The sequence below is a fragment of the Heterocephalus glaber genome, unplaced genomic scaffold (genome assembly GCF_053883595.1).
Source record: "Heterocephalus glaber isolate CG9 unplaced genomic scaffold, H.glaber_assembly_v1.0 deba00000678, whole genome shotgun sequence".
NCBI classification, from domain to species: Eukaryota; Metazoa; Chordata; class Mammalia; order Rodentia; family Bathyergidae; genus Heterocephalus; species Heterocephalus glaber.
In genome coordinates, this window is record NW_028258157.1 from 4,588,876 (window position 1) to 4,605,231 (window position 16,356).

Below are 16,356 nucleotides of genomic sequence, written 5' to 3' on the forward strand. Positions count from 1 at the left end.
TAAATGGGCCGGGGATTTAGCTCAGTGGTTTTGCCACCTGCTGTGCAAGCACAAGGACCTGAGTTCAATCCCCGGTACCAAAAAAAAAAAAAAAGTGTGATTAAATGGAATGCTTCTTCCAAGGCATTCCCTCCAAGTAATAAACATAAGCATTAAATACACAATATTTAGACTCATTCATAAAACTCACTCTCCTCAATATGGAAAAAGGCATCTTTCGGTGTCTTGTGTTTTCCTGAAAAGAAGTGATGTTCGCAGTCCCATATCCCACACACTGGAAAGAAGGCTATGTGGGAAAGTCGTCCGTTGCGTCGGTCGCGGCATCAGAGTGCTCTCTCCTCTACTTCGTCCTGCGTCCCTGCTCTCATCTCTGGTTGGTCCGGTTTCTGCCTGTGAGGAGTCCAGGGTGGGACTCGCTGTCTTCCACGCCCGCAGAGACAGCACTTGAGGCAGGTTGCTGCCCTTCCTGGGCAGAGGCTGGTGGAGACGGTGGGCCCTTGGGTGGGTGTCCTCCTTGGTGCAGTATGGGACCTGGGAAAGCCGCAGGCCTGGGGTGCCGGGCGCAGTCGGCAGGCTCTCCCCCCGCCACAGTGAGGCTTCCTGAGCGCGGCAGAACCCGCAGGTCCCGTGTGGGTCTCTTCACAGCTCACTCCTCCCCTGGTCCTCTGTCTGAAACACACGGAGCCTGACTCTTCTGCTGCCCTGCCCGCTCCAGAGCAGGTGGTGACCCAGGCCGGGGCAGGGAATCTGCATCCCGGGCCTCCGAGTGGGGAAAGAGCTAACCAGTAGGCGCTCCCGGCTCTCACTTTTTATATGATGGCGTTGTATTTTCTGCTTTAAACTGTGGTGTTTGTTTCCCGGCTCTGGCATCTGTGCCTCTCCAGCGAGCCCGGCCTCGCCTCTCCACCTCCGGAGTGCAGGCACCAGTGTGAACCTCCCTGGCCTGGGCCCGAGCCCTGCAGTCACCAAGCCAGTCGCTGCTGCGCGGCTCATCTCCCTCCCTCCCCGTGTGTTCCTTTTTGGCCCACCCCGTTCCCAAGTTTCTCCGGTTATGGCAGCTCCCAGTCTTCCTGTGTTTTGCAGTGCTGGGGCACAGGTACGCGTGGCCTATTAACACCCTCTATCACTCCAGGAAAGAGAAGATACATCATCTCATCCACCTACTTCTGCACAGACATTTATTTCTCTGCTCTGTAATTGCATACCTTTTTTTCTACTTCTCAGTTTCTGCTTCTTTTCTAGCCTCTGATTACACAGGATTTGAAATGGCTTGCAGCAAAAGCAATATAGACAGGGCAAAGGACAAGTGCATGCGATTGAAACTTTGGCAGCTGTTAAGGGAAATTCAGTAAATCACTTAAATCTCATTAGCAGTAAATATGAGGCAAACCTTTCCCTGAATTCAAACCTCATACCAAGGGCCATAGTATGTGACGTAAAGAACAAGTCCTCCGTGTTTTCATAATGAAGACTCAAGTTCTGCTGGAATGAACTTGTCTCCACCCAAGGACTGGTCTCCTCACCACGAGGCGGAAGCTCATTAGGTGAGAGGAAGAGAAACAGTTTCGCTGCAGCGCGCAGGCTGGCTGACAGAGCAGGACTGTGGCCCTAAACCATTTAGCCGGTTCCCACAAGCGGAGAGCAAGGACGGGCAGTTTAGGGAGGCGTGCTCCCAGCACAGCGGGCGGGCCACCTCCCGGTGCACACTCCTGTTCTCTGAAGGTCAGCAGATGTTTCGGGTTCTGTAGATCTAAAGAAACAGTGCTAGTGAAGAGGTCTGAGGACGGACTGCTGTGGTTTGGATTTTCAGTGTCCCCTAAGAGCTCCTGGAATGAGGAGGTGTTCTCCAGCGCAACGCGCTCAGAGCTGGGGCCTTAGCGGGTGGTTGAATCTTCCTAAGTGGAATTTTCCATGGCGTACGGACTCATAGCTTCAGGTGGTACTGGGAGGTGCAGAGGCTTCAGAGGTGGAGGAAACAGATTACTGGGGCGTGCCCTCCAGGGACGTACTTCGGCCCTGGACGGTTCCTCTCTCGGTCTAGGTCTCTGTCTCTGTCTCTCCCTCTCCCTCCTTCCAGCTGCCACGAGGGGTCAGTTCGCTCCACTAGCTGCTCCCTGCTATGATGTGAACATGGAGCCCAGAACAACAGAGCCAGGTGATCTTGGGCTGAAGCTTCTGAAGAAGCTGTGAACCAAAATAAAGCTCTCCTCTCCAGTTCTCTCAGGGTCCCGCCTCCCCCACCCCCGCGGCCCCCCACTCACTCCAGGAAGCTGACTCACAGGCCGGTGTTTCCTTTGTTCTTTTTCCCTGACATGGCTGAATCATGCAGGTAACATCTGAATCATGCAGGTTGGCTTTCTTTAGAAAGTACAACTCTGGGCATGGGTATAGAAGGCCAAATTTATGGATGACGAGTTCATCTGATAGGCTTCAAACTGTCCACAGGCAGATTAATAGGAGAAAAGGTCACAGCAAGTCAACACACAAGCAGGAAATTCACAGCATAGGAACCACACACAAATTCCGAGCTTCTCCACAGGGCCAGACAGGTGAGTTCAAAAGTCCTCAAGTGACAAGGAGGAGCAGACCCTTGGACGGGAGGATCGAAGGGCAGGGGACGAAGCACACACCACATCCAGATGTCAGCTGAGTCTCGGAGGTCACCTCCCAGTGCTGGCCTCAGGGCAGGTGAGAACTCCAGCTGGCAGGGTGTCCCGGATGTGGAGACCTTCCCTCTTCATTCTCAGTGGTCAATCACTCCTGGCTAATGAGCTTTCACAGCAACTGCATTCCTCTCAGGGTGACAGACTCAGAGAAAACCCCTCCTGGCACTTGGGCAGAGGAAGAGGATGAAGATCGAGGGGCGAGGGGCGGTACTTGGGCTGCAGGAATGTCAGAGACAAACCTTGGGTTGGTGCTTCAGGCCAAAGTAATCACACTCTGGAGTTCGGGTACTGTTTTCTGAGCTCTAATAATGATGTGCCCCAGATTTCAAATGGCCTTAAGAAAAAGGATCTCTCACATAAAGAGAAGGCAAAATACTAATACAAACCAGTCAATTCAATCCTCAGCATGAGAGAAAACAAAAAACTAGTGAAGATAGTAGTTTTAAAATCCTCTGTAGTTTCGTACATTCTGTAGGTGCTAGATAGTTGATAGTTCACATTGATATTTTACTTTATTTTTTTGGTACTTGCGCTTGTGAGGCAGGTGGTGGAAACACTGAGCTAAATCCCCAGCCCGACATTGATATTTTAAAACTAGCAAAGGAAGTGTGCAGTGCTGTTCTGTTAGGACCATCCACAGGGACTAGGGAAGTGGAGAAACCCAGTTTCCAAAGTTAAAATAGGTGGAATCACTGAGCAGTGTTGATTTTCTCTGCACTGAAAACTTTCAGTGTGAGGCTGGGGATGCAGCTCATATGGGTGAAGTTCAATCCCCAGCAACACACACGCACACACACAAGCGCGCACACACACACGCACACACACAGAAAAAACGAAATTATCTTGTTATGCAAACAAAAATGGTTATGTTGAACAAGAACAGGTCTAAAGATTAATTCTACCTTTGCAGAGTCAGTATTTAAGAAGGTGGGGCTGGAAAGCCAGGCAACATGATCGAACCCTATTCCACTCCACATCTACTTAGCCAAGATTTCTCAGCTTAGCACTGTTTTTGTTTGGAGGCAGCTAATTCTTCCTTGTGGGAAGCTGTCCTGTGTCATCCCTGGTGTTTTGCTGACCTAAGGCTGCCAGCAGCCTCCCTAACTGTTCTGATAATTGGCAGCGACCCCAGCCACAGTGAGCTGTCCTGACAGGTGCCTGACATAGGCCAGGACCCTCAGGGGACACGAGGCAGGGATTCTCAGTCCATGACCTGCTGCCCTGCAGGAGGAGCCATATCCTGCCCCTGTCCTTTCGGCTAACAGTGTATGGGAGCCTCTCCCTCATGCCTCCTCTTAGTCAGAAGGCCCAGGTGTGCTGTGAAGGCAGGGCGCCCGGAACCTCTCCCTGGACAACAGGCACGGAGCCATATCTTCCCTAGGAGGAAATCCCTAAAACATGAAGGAGAAGTCTGAAGAAAACAAAGCCACATTCGGGACCCAGTGGAGACTCCAGCCCCGCCCCTGCCCCGTGCCCCCGAAAGCTATTCCTGTCCGCGTGTGGGCAGGCTGAGCTCAGCTCCGTCAGCTCTGTATCCCCTTCAGCTCTTCTCCTTCTCCCGCTGAAGCTACTAGCCTCCCCGATTCAAGATTCGCCTGTGAATTCGCGCTGTTGCCTCAGTTTTCATTTCCATCATCACTGAAGCAAGTTTCGCACTCGTGTCCTTAGTGTTCTGTATCAATTCGTATCGGAACCAGTCGAGCTGCATCCCACCTGGCTTTCGGTTATCAGGATGAGTCTGCATTCTGCGTTACTGTCTCTATACTTTTATCTTAAAATTCCCATTTCAATTCCTTTTGAAAATTTGTTTACCCCAGTTGAACGTAAAGAAAAAGAAGCTTTCCTGCTTTAAGGCTTTCATGGAATTCTTTGTTGCTTTTATTTACCTTCCACCCCACACTTTTTTAAGCACTGAGATTGAACCATTGCACCCTAACCTTGCACGAGCTGGGCAAACGCTCTATCATGGAGCTGCATCCCTGGTCCTCTTGTGGAATTCCTCATTCCGTGGAGTTTCTTAGGAGCACTGTATTTTCCTTGTAGCCCCACACGAATTTTCTCTTGAAGACAATCTCTCCGGATCTGCACATTTATTGAACGTAGTCTCTGAAAGCTTCATGGGCAGTTGACACCAGCAGAGCGCATGGAGCCATGGCTGAGCAGCCTGGCTCTACTGATGAGTTCCTCATGGGAGGCGATGTGACCGGAAGTAAGAAAAGCAACCACACAGAGTTGGTTTTAGAGGTCTATGAATTCAGAGAAAAACTTAAAGAACTCACAAACTTGAGAATTGAAATGCAACCTTTGAATGTACTTCATGAACAGAACTAAAGTAAATGCTAGGAAAAAGGACACAGGGAGTCAGTTTATGGGAAATCTCAGCAGGAGCACGCGGCTCCACATGGGTGCTAATAAAAATGAAGCTCTTTGGGGTAGGGGTGTAGCTCAGGGACTGAGTATGTGCCTACCATGTAGGTGGCCCTGGGTCCAATCCTCAGGACCAAGGGGAGGAAAAAAAAGGAAAAAGAAAACGAGAAACTGCCTCTTTAAAGAAGTAGCTGTGCTAGTCTGCTTTCTGTTACCATGACAAAATACTCAAGAAAATTAGCTTCAAGGAGGAAAGAACCATTTTGGCTCATGGTTTCATTATTTCTGGGCCTTGTGGAGTGCGACATCATGGCAGCAGGGCCTGGCGGAGGAAAGCCGGTCACCTCGGTGGAGCCGGGAAGCAGGCCGAGAAGGAAGCAGTGGAGAAGACCCTTCCTCCACCGCCTCCCAGACGGCCATCAGGATGTGAACAGAGAGTGAATCACTGGTGAGCTTAGGCCCTCCTGACCCCACTTCCCCAAAGCCCTGCGTACTCCTGAACATTGCTGCTTCGGGGGCCAAAGCGCCAACACACAACCCTAAACAGTAACAATAACCTTGAGGCTGGTGTTAGAAAAATAACTGGAAGGGGAATAAAGGAATTGTGTTCAACTTCACTAAAATTGGGGTCTTACTTGTACATCGTGCATATCCCAAGTTCCTCACGTTAATACATTTTTCATGAACTTGACGTGATAGAAAAAGGATGCTATTTCAAGGGGGAAAGACTGGATCCAAAGCATGGTTTTTGCAACAAAAAATGAAAATCTTCCTTTGGCTTCTTGATATTGACAATGCAGGACAAGCATCAAATCATGCCTGTGAACCTCTGCCTTGTAGCAGTTTTTGTTGAGTAAAACCCTAAATGATGGGGCTCTAAGACTGTGACATTTTTCTATCTCTTTGATGTTACAGAGGGCACTCTAGATCCTGCAACATTTCAATCGTCACATAGATATCGAGTATCCTGGCTTGCACTGAAGGAGGTGAAAATTCTTAAAGGTGCCATAAGGCACGAATGGCACTGGTACGGTTTGAATGTGGCCCTAAGCTTCATGCATTACCAACTAATCCCTACAGGCAGGAGTTGATGGTGTTTCACGTCAAAGGGCCAATGGGTCGTCGAGTGAGTGGCTGTGTCAGCAGTGAGCTCTTTCCAGCCAGCCTGCTGTCTCCCTCGTGATGCTGGGCACTGCATGGGGATGGCAGTGTCCCCACCAGCAAGGACCCTCTCACCTGCATCAGCCTGTCTTTGGACTTCTCAGTCTCCAGAACTAGAAGGAAGAAATTCATCTTCTTTATGAACTATTTAGTGATAGCAATAGAAAATGCAGCAAGACAAACATGATACCTTCTCTTCTGTATAAATCCATGAAGAAGTTACTTTGGCTTATGGTATCATTTCTAATAATGTAAGGACAGAAGAAAAACCAGAGTGATGATTAAATACCCAGACCTTCTAAATAATGCAACAGACTCAGTATACTTCAAAGAAAATGGGCTGGGGATTTAGCTCAGTGTTTTCGCTGCCTGCTGCGCAAGCGTAAGGACCCGACTTTGATCCCTGGTACCAAAAAAAAAAAAAAAGCAACAATCAAAGAAAATGTATGTGCATTTTAAGAAGTTTTATTTTTAATTGATATAATTGCATATGTTGATAGAGTACAATGTGATGTTTTGTTTGAGGAATAGGTCCATTCATTACATAAAAATAGGGGGTTGGTGTAGCATAGTATTACCAGTGTTCTAGGGAATTTGGAGCAAAACATACAAAGCTGAGTGTCTTTAAATTCTAAATTCTATTTATTTTCCCCTTTACAAGTGCATGGTCAATGTTATTAATGTTTTTATAGCATGACAATATAAAATTAGTTCTGCTTCAATTCTAAGGATTTATATAATTAATACTTTTTAGAATTTTAGAGATAAATGAAATATAAAGGCTTCTAGGGTTAAAAAGACTTTGACTTCCACATAAAAAAATTAAAAATTAAACTTTTTATGAGAAAATTTGATATTTTGGATTCAAAAATTTATCTTCCTCTGTGTTAATCTGTATTTGATTTCTTTCTCTATAGACAGAGCACATAAAAAGCACGTGCCATGTTCCTCCTTTTCCAGTTTATAGTTTGTCTTCAGAAGATTTAAAACATGGTTAGCTATCATAGGATTCCAGGATGTGGGCAGATGCCTACTGGTCACGGACGACAGCTCTTGCAATCAGTTCCTCCATTATTTCATTGGCACCACCATAGATTGGCTGAACTCAGGCCTCCACATAAGCTTTTGCAATTGGGTATTCCCACATGTATCCCCACCCTCCGTGGAGCTGTACACAATCATAGGCTACAGCGTTTTGTAGCTCAGATGCCCAATATTTCGCCATGGAAGCAGAGGCAGAGTCCAGATGTTTCATTTCATGCACCTGTAGACAGCTGTCCACAAAAGCTCTGGTTACACATATGTGTGTTTTAAATTCTGCTAGTTTATGCTGCCCAGTCTGTATGTGTGCAACTATTTTCCCAAAAGCTTTTCTTTGCTTAACATAGTAGTTCCTGGTTTCTTCAAACATGAATTCACAGGCAGAAATTGCCAAATCAGCAATTAACAACCTTTCCTGTGGAAGCTCTTGCAGAGGTAATAGAAGCCTTTATTCTCTTCTCCAAGTAGGGCACTAGCTGGCAATCGGACGTCTTCAAAGAATAGTTCTGCAGTATCCTAGGCTTTTAATCTCATTTTATGTAGCTTCCGGCCCTTGATAGATCCTTTCATTCCATTTTCCACGAGAAAAAGGCTAATGCCACAGGCAGGTGATTGAGCTTCAGGATTGGTAACCGTGACTACAATCACAACAGCACTTAACCAGCCATTAGTGATGAACACCTTGCTTCCACTGAGAATCCAATCACTTCCATCTTTTTTGGCATTTGTTCTTACTCCTTGTAAGTCACTCTCAGCCCCAGGCTCTGTCATTGCTATGGCACCAGTACATTTGCCTGCAGTCATCTGGGGGATGAAGTGCTTAATCTGTTCTTCTGAGCCATAGTTTGCAATATAGGGCATGACAATATCTGAATGAAGACTAAAACCTGGACCTGAACAATTTACGTAGGATTGCTCCTCCCAAACAGCAGCTGTTGAGTATAGGTCACCACCAGTCCCACCATGACGTTCTGCAACGTTGACACCAAGCAGTCCTTGTCTTCCAGCTTTCCCCAAAGCTCCCTACTCACTTCCCCAGCTTTCTCCCATTCTGCATGATTAGGAACCACTTCTTCTTGAAAAAACTTTTTTACGCTTTCCCAGAAAATGTCGTGCTCGGAAGAAAAGACTCTTCCAATTCCTGTATCTGTAAACCTTTTAGCAGAACTTTCTAGGTGTGCTTCCCTTCCAGAATGAGAACACCTCACGGCGGGCTGGCACCAGGAGGCTTAGGGACCCACGGACAGGCGCACAGGCAGGACTGGACAGCGAGGGGCGGCGGGGCTCCTCAGTGTCCGTGGAGGGGCGGGCACCGGGGGCGGGACCCTCCGCGAGGGCGCCCCGCCCACGGAGTCCCGCTGCCAGGGCCCCGTGGCTGCCCGCTCGCTCGGGAGCGCACTTCCTGGCCCGGGGCGGGAGCGAGCGCCCATCGTGCATGTGCATTTTAATAGGCAAAGTATACTGTCAGGCATGTATCAGAATGAGGCACAAAGTAATATGCAGTGCAAAATTTATGAAGAAAAAAATTCACTGGCTAGGGTTGTGGCTCAGTGGTAGTTTGCCTAACATGCACAAGGCCCTGGGTTCAATCCCTAACACCTCCTACCTCCACCAGCAACTGGCCCCATTAGAAAAATACGAATTGTAAGTCATTCTCAAAACCTAACATTTTCATGAAAGCTGATTAATAAACTGGAAATGTTTTGAGTGCCACAATAATTTTAAATACAAATAAAAATTGAAAAATATTACCAAAATGTTTAAAAGGTAGGTTCAAGCCAGGACTGGTAATGGATACCTATATGGAGTCCCAGGTTCAGGGAGGCTGAGGCAGGATCACGTGAGCTCACGATCAGCCTGGGCAACAGGCAGGTGAGATGCTGACTTAGCAAAACAACAAAAGGCGGGTTGAAAGCCCAGCAAGGATGAGCCAGAATCACCTCCCCAGACCAGTTCAGTTACTCAGGTGATCATGCCTAGGAATGTATGGTCTGCTGATTCGGCCTCACTGGTGTTTTCTTAGAGGACTGATGATAGACTTTTTTCTAGTGAGCAGGGGTGCAATGGCCAGGGTGCTCTACAGGAAGAGAATCTGTGCTATATGAAGTTGTGCAGGGGATTTATTCAGAAGGGTCACAGGATCAGAGGTGGGAGTGTCCACAGTGGCGCTGCAGAGACTGACCATGCAGGAGCTGCTCTGCCCAAGAGGCTGGAAGCCGCGGAACAAGAGGCATCAAGGGTGCAGCACCAAAGGCCCGGAAGCTCCCTGGAGAGTCCCTGGTGTAAGTCTTCGTCGGAAAGCTGGAAAGCGGAGTCTGATGTCCACAGGCCCAGCAGAAAACGCGGGGCAGAGCTTTTCCACCAGGCCAGGCTCCTACTTTTTCCCTTGGAGTCCATCCAGGCTGCAAGCCTATTGGTTGATGCCACCCATAATCGAAGTGGATCTTCCCACCTGTTTGCTGGCCTACCTGCCAATCATCTCTGGAAACACCCCACAGGGACACCCGTAAGTGTTTATTAATCTGCTAGGCATCTCTTAATCCACCTCAGTTTACGAACTGAATTTGTTTTATGATTTTGGGGTAAGATGGCTGCATTTGTGTTTGTGTGGGGGAGACGCCTGTGGTTGTGTTCATCAGCAGATAGGGAGTTTGTGAACAGAAGCAAAATTTTGTGGACCACTTTTTGTGAGCTACATTATTTGCAAAGAAGGGTTTGTACTGTATCTCGATTAATGGTCACAGCGGGTTAGGTGTATAGTGGTTATTTAAAATTAAACTGAGTAAAACTCGTTTCCTTTTGAGGATAGATATCATTTCCTTTATTTTCTTGGATAGCTATACTGAAAAAGTTCTTGAATACCATCGACAGGAATGTCATACAATATATAGATTTAAATCTAATGTTATTAATACATCGAACTTTACATTTGTGGACATGTTATGTCTAATAATACCTGTGTAAATGAAGATACAGTTGGGTGACACGGGAAAAAAGAGCATTGATATTTCTAGTTCACTATGTCAATTAGATTGGTTTCATAGGCTGGGGACTTAGCTCAGTGGCACTGTGCCTGCCTTGCAAGCCCAAGGTCCTGAGTTTGATCTCCAGTACAAAAAACAAAAAAAAGACTAACGTCACAGAAGCATAATGTATATTAAAAGTCAATATTTACATACTAAATGTAAAATAAACATTGTGTCTCTAGCTGTGATGTAAGATGTTATGTCCTTGGAAAAGCAAGGGTCTGTAATAACCAAAATAATCTCAGAAAAGAATTTGGAAGGCTCAGACTTGCAGATTTCCAAACGAAAACCTGCAGTTATCAAGGCTAAGGATGGGATGTAGGTTAGTGAAATAAAACTGAGGGTTCAGGAGTAGACACTGATATTTGGCAAAGGGGCTCCTAGCAGGTATGTTTCTTTGGGAATCACAAAATGACTAAAATTGGATTATGGTGACTAAGTATCCATGAATATAATAAAATACTTACGTATACACTTTAACAAATCGTTAAACTAGACTACAAATTGTTAAATTTATACTACATTTTAAAAGGGTGAAATTTCTGGTAGTATGTAAATTATAGCTCAATGAAGCTGTTATATTTTTTTAAAATGTTGTTTCATAGTAAGAAATTTTTCTGAGATCAAAAAAATCATAGGTTTCTTAACTTTTTATTGAAGATTTTGGGGGTAAGCTTTCATTTCAATAAATACCATGGACCTAGATCCAATGTTACTGCTGAGTGCCTTTGCATGAAGCGCTGTTTATCTGCTTTCAGTTGTGGAGTTAAATTTTTTGGAGACCCCAGAGAAATAGTGGAGTTAATTTTTAATACTGTTTATCTCTTTGCATCCAGCATACTTTAGTTTGCTGTTGGCTGCTTCCCAAAATGACCACAACTCTACTACCCACCTCCCATTAAAAATAAGAAAGATTTGGGCCGGGGATTTAGCTCAGTGGTGCCACTGCCTGCCTTGAAAGCACAAGGTCCTGAGTTTGATCCCCTGTACCAAAAAGGTAAGAAAAGATTAGCCGGGTATGGTAGTGCACACCTGTAATCCCAGTACTTGGGAGGCTGAGGCAGGAAGATAGCTCGAGCTACATAGTGAGTTCAGGCCCAGGCTCAACTACAAAGGGAGACCCTGCCTTAAAAAACCAAAAAAAAAAAAAAGAAAAAAGAAAAAAATCATATAATTATTTCAGCATTTTCATTTTATACATCAGGATGAATTTAGATTGGAGAGCTGTCTCCTAGATTAGAGCTACTTGCTACAGCTGGTTTTAGGACAAAGTTCCTTTGAGTTTGTGGTATATTAGGAAAGAGTCACACAAGAATAAAAACGACAGATTTTTATGGGAACTTAACCTAGTTATGATCACCACGAGTTTTCCTCCAGGAAAATATTTTGACATCAATTTTAATCTTGGCCCAACTTTTTGCTATTAGATACATTTCAAAGGCATGAAACACCTTCCTCACTAACCAAGATCTCCCAGCCCTCTAAGAAATGCAAATCAGTCCAAATTTAACCTGAGTGCAACATTAATTTGGAACCTGCCATTAAAACGTGTATCACACATTTTGAAAAACATGAATTATTTTAAAGTATCTGCTCTTTGGCACATCTGCTTATCGATATATTTTTAAAAGATTACCTTTTTTCCCCTACACACTCAAACCAATGCTTCACTCATTTTTTTCAGTCTTGTGGCTTTTTTCCTTCCAAGAATCCAGGAATATTTAGAAACAACTCCATAGCAGATATTAAACCTGCATACACTTTTTAAGGTGGCAAAACTCACTAGAAAGAAAAAAAGTACAGTGAAAGCTTTAGGCTACTTTTAAGAACTCTTATCTTGTAAGCCAGTATTAACATTATCCTGAACACAACTTCTGTACTAAGAGCAAAGGTTCTTTATGACCCCGTAAGAATTACTACCACTAACTCACAACCGGTTACCTGGGATCCGATAGGCCTCGCGCGTTTGCGAGTTCGGGACTGAGCCTGCCTAGAAAGGGGTCCGTGGGCGCCCGTTGGGGGCACAGCCCCTGTCCCGGAGCGGGGCGCGCACACCGGGGTCCCGGTCCCTCCGGCGGTACACGCGGGCCGACTGTCCCCGCAGCCCTGGCTCTTCCCCGCGGGCCTCGATCAACTCGGGGCGGTGTGGACCTCAGCGCTCCCTCCCGCCCGGGACCCGGCGAGCGGCGGGGCCGCGCCCGAGGCCGCAGAGACAGAGGCCAAGCGCAGCGGGCAGAGGACGGCGCGCCGAAACCCTGCACGGCCAGCGGAGGCTGCGCGGACCCAGGCACTCCACGGCCCCCAAGCCCGCGAGGCTTCAGGCCCGGGGCGGCGGGGCAGATTCTCGCGGGGGCGCGCCCACGGGCGGAGGCGCCCCAACGAGGAGCAGGCCCGGCCCACCCCGCGTCCACGGGCGGGACCCTCGCGGCCTTCCGTCCAATCGCGTTCTGCAGTTTTAAGAATGGGGCGGGACCTTCGCAGGTTTCTGTCCAATCCCGTTCTCCGGCCCGCGCGAGGCGGGACCCTCGCGACTTCCCGTCGGGTTCGCGCTCCGCGGCGGAGCAGAGCGGAGCAGAGTGGAGGTCGGCGCGCTGCGAGTGCGGCGAGGGACGCTGGGCCGGTGAGGACCGGCGGTCCTGGGAGGCTGCGCTCCTCCCCTGACGCGAGGCCGAGCCGTGCCGAGGGCGGACGCCGGGCCCGCGCCCTGACTGCCGCGCGGTCTCCCGGGGCCCGGTGGAGGGCCGCGAGTGGGGGCAGGCGCGGGGCTCGGACCGCCGGCAGTGGTCGGCGGAGCGGGAGGCCAGGCTCCCGGGGGTGGCGGGCCCGGGGCCGGGTGTCCTCCAGGTGCGTCCGCCGCCCCTCGCCGGCCCCTCGCGCGCTCGCATCTTCGCTCTCCGGCAGTCGGGTCCGCAGGCTCCCTGTGGCCCTGAGCGGCTGGTCCCCCCGGTGTCTGGGTCGCCTGTTCGTTCTTTTCCTCATTCCTGCTCTCCCCCACTTTCCGTGAGTGGACGTCCTGTGGCCCGGGAAGCTTTCTGCTAAAACAGTCCGGGCCAGGGATGTAGTTCAGTGGGGCAGCGCCTGCCTGGCAAGCTCAGGGTCTTGAGTTCGAGCCCTGGTTCCGCCAAAACAAAACAAAAACTGCCGTCAGTTTCTTATGCTAGTGAGGTGTGCTGCGTGACTTGACCAGCTTCGTGGTTGAGAATTCAAGACAACTTTTAACGAACCTGAGAATTCCTGCTTTTCTTGTTTCCCGTTCCTGGATTGAGCACTGAAGTGGGTATGCAATTAGTGCCCTTGCTCCTGGCTTCCTAGCGACTATGAAGTGGCACGGAGGTACACAGAGAGTAGCTTCTTAATGCATGCCCGGGTTTTTGTTGCTGCCTAAACAAATTAGCACAGCCAACACTGAAAACAGCGGAGATTTAGCATCTCACAGCTTCTGCTGATCGCAGGCCGGAGTGAGTTTAGCTGGTAGTCTGCACAGAATCTCTCAAAGCTGAACTGTCCCTGCAGGTCTGGCTCTTTCCTGGGCTCTGGTAGGGCTAGAATCCTCCGCGCTTTCTCAGCCTGTGGGGAGACTTCCCTGCAGCTGTGGGACCGAGGTCGTCCTTAGACCCAGCCCTGTGCACCTCAGCCCTGGCTTTCAGCGAAGGCCCCCTGGGCCTCAACATCAGCAGAGTGATTAGATTGCGTCTAGCTGGACAGCCTCCCTTTTTGAAGTCTGTTAAGTAAATGATGATCGCAGGAGTAGGGGTCGAATCATATTCACAACTTCTGGGGAGTAGAGGGTGGGTGAAGGCCATTCTTAGAAATTCTGCCTGCGTCACATGGTTGCTCCAAGCTGGATTTCTAAAATTTAACATTATTTTTGTAGTACGTATTTTCAGTACATGCAGTTTACAGTCATCTTGGGGAGGGGGCACATGTACATAAAACATCTTGTTTCTCTTTTAATCCCCTTCCCTCCCTTTCCCTCTAATTACCCATCCCGAGTATCCTTCTTGTTGATGTTAATCTTAGCTCACGTTATGGCATATGGTGTTTATGTTCATCGAGGCTATTAGGCTCCTGCACATGGCACATCTTTATTCTACTTATTTTCCCTTCCCCTTCTCTTCACCCCTCATTCTCTTTCCCTTGGACTACTTCTCTGTTGCAAGAGATCCATCCCCTTGTGTCCTTCTATCCATCCTTTCTTACTCTCTGTAGTCTGCCTAGAATGAGAGATACCATTCGGTATTTAAATCAAGGTGGATTATTTTTGTAGTGTGCTTTTTCGGATGTTTAAAAAGTTGTAATGATGCCAGTTATATGACTGTGTTCAAGATAAGGAAATTCAGGTAGTTGTCTATGGCCAAATGGCTAGAAAGTGGCTGAGTCTGCCCAGACCCAAATGCATTAAGTCCAAAGCCATATTTGTGGACGTTCGAGGTGGAATGCATCCAGTGTCATCAGAAGAAGCTGAGGGGTGGTGAGCTCGTTGCTGCCCTTCCTTTCAGAATTGTCTGTGTATTAGTGGTATAGACAGTTTTTCATGATGGGGACAATCAATATACAGTTGCATGAATAAAATAAAAATCGAAGGATTTGGGTTTGTTGTGGTTTTTTTGCTTTGTTTTTGCTGTTACTCAGGCTGACCTTGAACTTCTGGACTAAAGCAGTGCTCCTGCCCCAGCCTGTCCAGTAGCTGGCATGACGGGCATGTGCCGGTGCACCCAGCATGGTTTTGGTTGTCCGGAGTAGTGGAGTGATTCTAACGTACACAGTGGCTTCTGTAAGTGGGTCTCCGACGCTGTGCCAGTTGCCACCCCTGAGCCACAGTGAGGAGGAGGAGGAGGGGTGCAAGGAGCACATGCAGCCCTTTTCAGCGGCATGGCAGGGAGTCATCCATACAGCACAAGGCCAGCTCTCAAGGGCTAAGAAAAGCAGAGGTGGTGGCAGGACCCCCGCTGACACCTGGGTTCTGTTAAGAAAGGGAGAAAAAAGTTGTTAGCTAAAAACCATCTCTGCCGTGCCTTTGTCTTTGATACTGTTTAGTTTTGTAAACTATGAGCAGGATATTTAAAAAGAAATGTCTGTAAGGACAGGAAATTCTTATTCAGTATAAACATTCATTTTCTCAGTTATTTTAATGTGTAATTAAATTTATAAATGCTTTTTGGAAAATCTTTTTTATTTAGCACTCCTATACCTTATTCATATTTTGGGTTAGTTTGATTTCTTTAGTGAGAATACTTGAGTGGAAAATACGTTTGCTTCGGGGAACTTGAAATCACCCTGAGTAGACTTCTCTCCGCCTGTGGCTCACGGTCTGTGACCTGTCACTCCTGTTGTACAGCTCTTCCCTGCTTCTTCATGTGGTCTCCTAGTCCTCCTCAGGGCATCGTCCTTTTCCACACAGCACATCCTACCTACCTGTCGAGTCTGTGGCAGGTCCCCTCACCCCTGGCATGTGGCCTTTTTGTGTAGGTGGAGTATAGTCTTGACTGATGGTGTGAGCTCTGGGTATTACCTCAAACAAATTGCAAAATTTCTCTAAGTTTATTTTCTTCACCTGTGGAATGGCAAAGAGTGTCGCCTTGGAGATGATATGAACTTTTTGGAGGTAAATGTGTGTGTTCTGTAACATACTGCAGAGCCTGCACATGTTAGGTACTCAATAAACAATGACTGTACTGGTTTCTCTGGGCACTCTGGCTTCTAGCACTTGGAGTCTACACTTGTATTTTGGCTTCTTTATCTGACGAGTTTATAAATTGTGTAAGACCTGGGACCAAGTCTTGGCTAGTGGGCAACCCCTAAGGGCTGGCTTAGTGAATTGAACCTAGCATGTGTAAGAACATATGTGAGACTGAAGTTGTGAGGCCTCTCTCTTTTTTCTTTAGTTTTCTTATTGTGATATACCATGGAAAACCAACTGGCTAAATCAACGGAAGAACGAACATTTCAGTACCAGGATTCTCTTCCATCACTGCCTGTTCCTTCACTTGAAGAATCATTAAAAAAATACCTTGAATCAGGTATGTTCATAATTTTTAATTTTTAATACACCTTAATACTTTTAGCAACTTAGGAAATTATGATTTAAGATGATA

General features: G+C 47.5%; 1 protein-coding gene and 1 pseudogene across 3 annotated transcripts in view; one reads left to right on the plus strand and one right to left on the minus strand.

Moving 5' to 3' along the window:
• Positions 1 to 4,150: 4,150 nt before the first annotated feature.
• Positions 4,151 to 13,146, minus strand: LOC147829192 (long-chain specific acyl-CoA dehydrogenase, mitochondrial pseudogene; annotated as a pseudogene).
• The window catches only part of Crot (carnitine O-octanoyltransferase), a 46,508-nt gene continuing 42,929 nt past the window's right edge, over positions 12,778 to 16,356 (plus strand). For all 3 annotated transcript variants that reach the window (XM_004839791.4, XM_004839792.3, XM_087206771.1), the window contains exons 1-2: positions 12,778 to 12,881; positions 16,147 to 16,281. In XM_004839791.4, the coding sequence (XP_004839848.1) occupies positions 16,167 to 16,281 (115 nt within the window). In that variant the 5' untranslated portion in view covers positions 12,778 to 12,881; positions 16,147 to 16,166. The remainder of the gene's footprint in view (positions 12,882 to 16,146; positions 16,282 to 16,356) is intronic.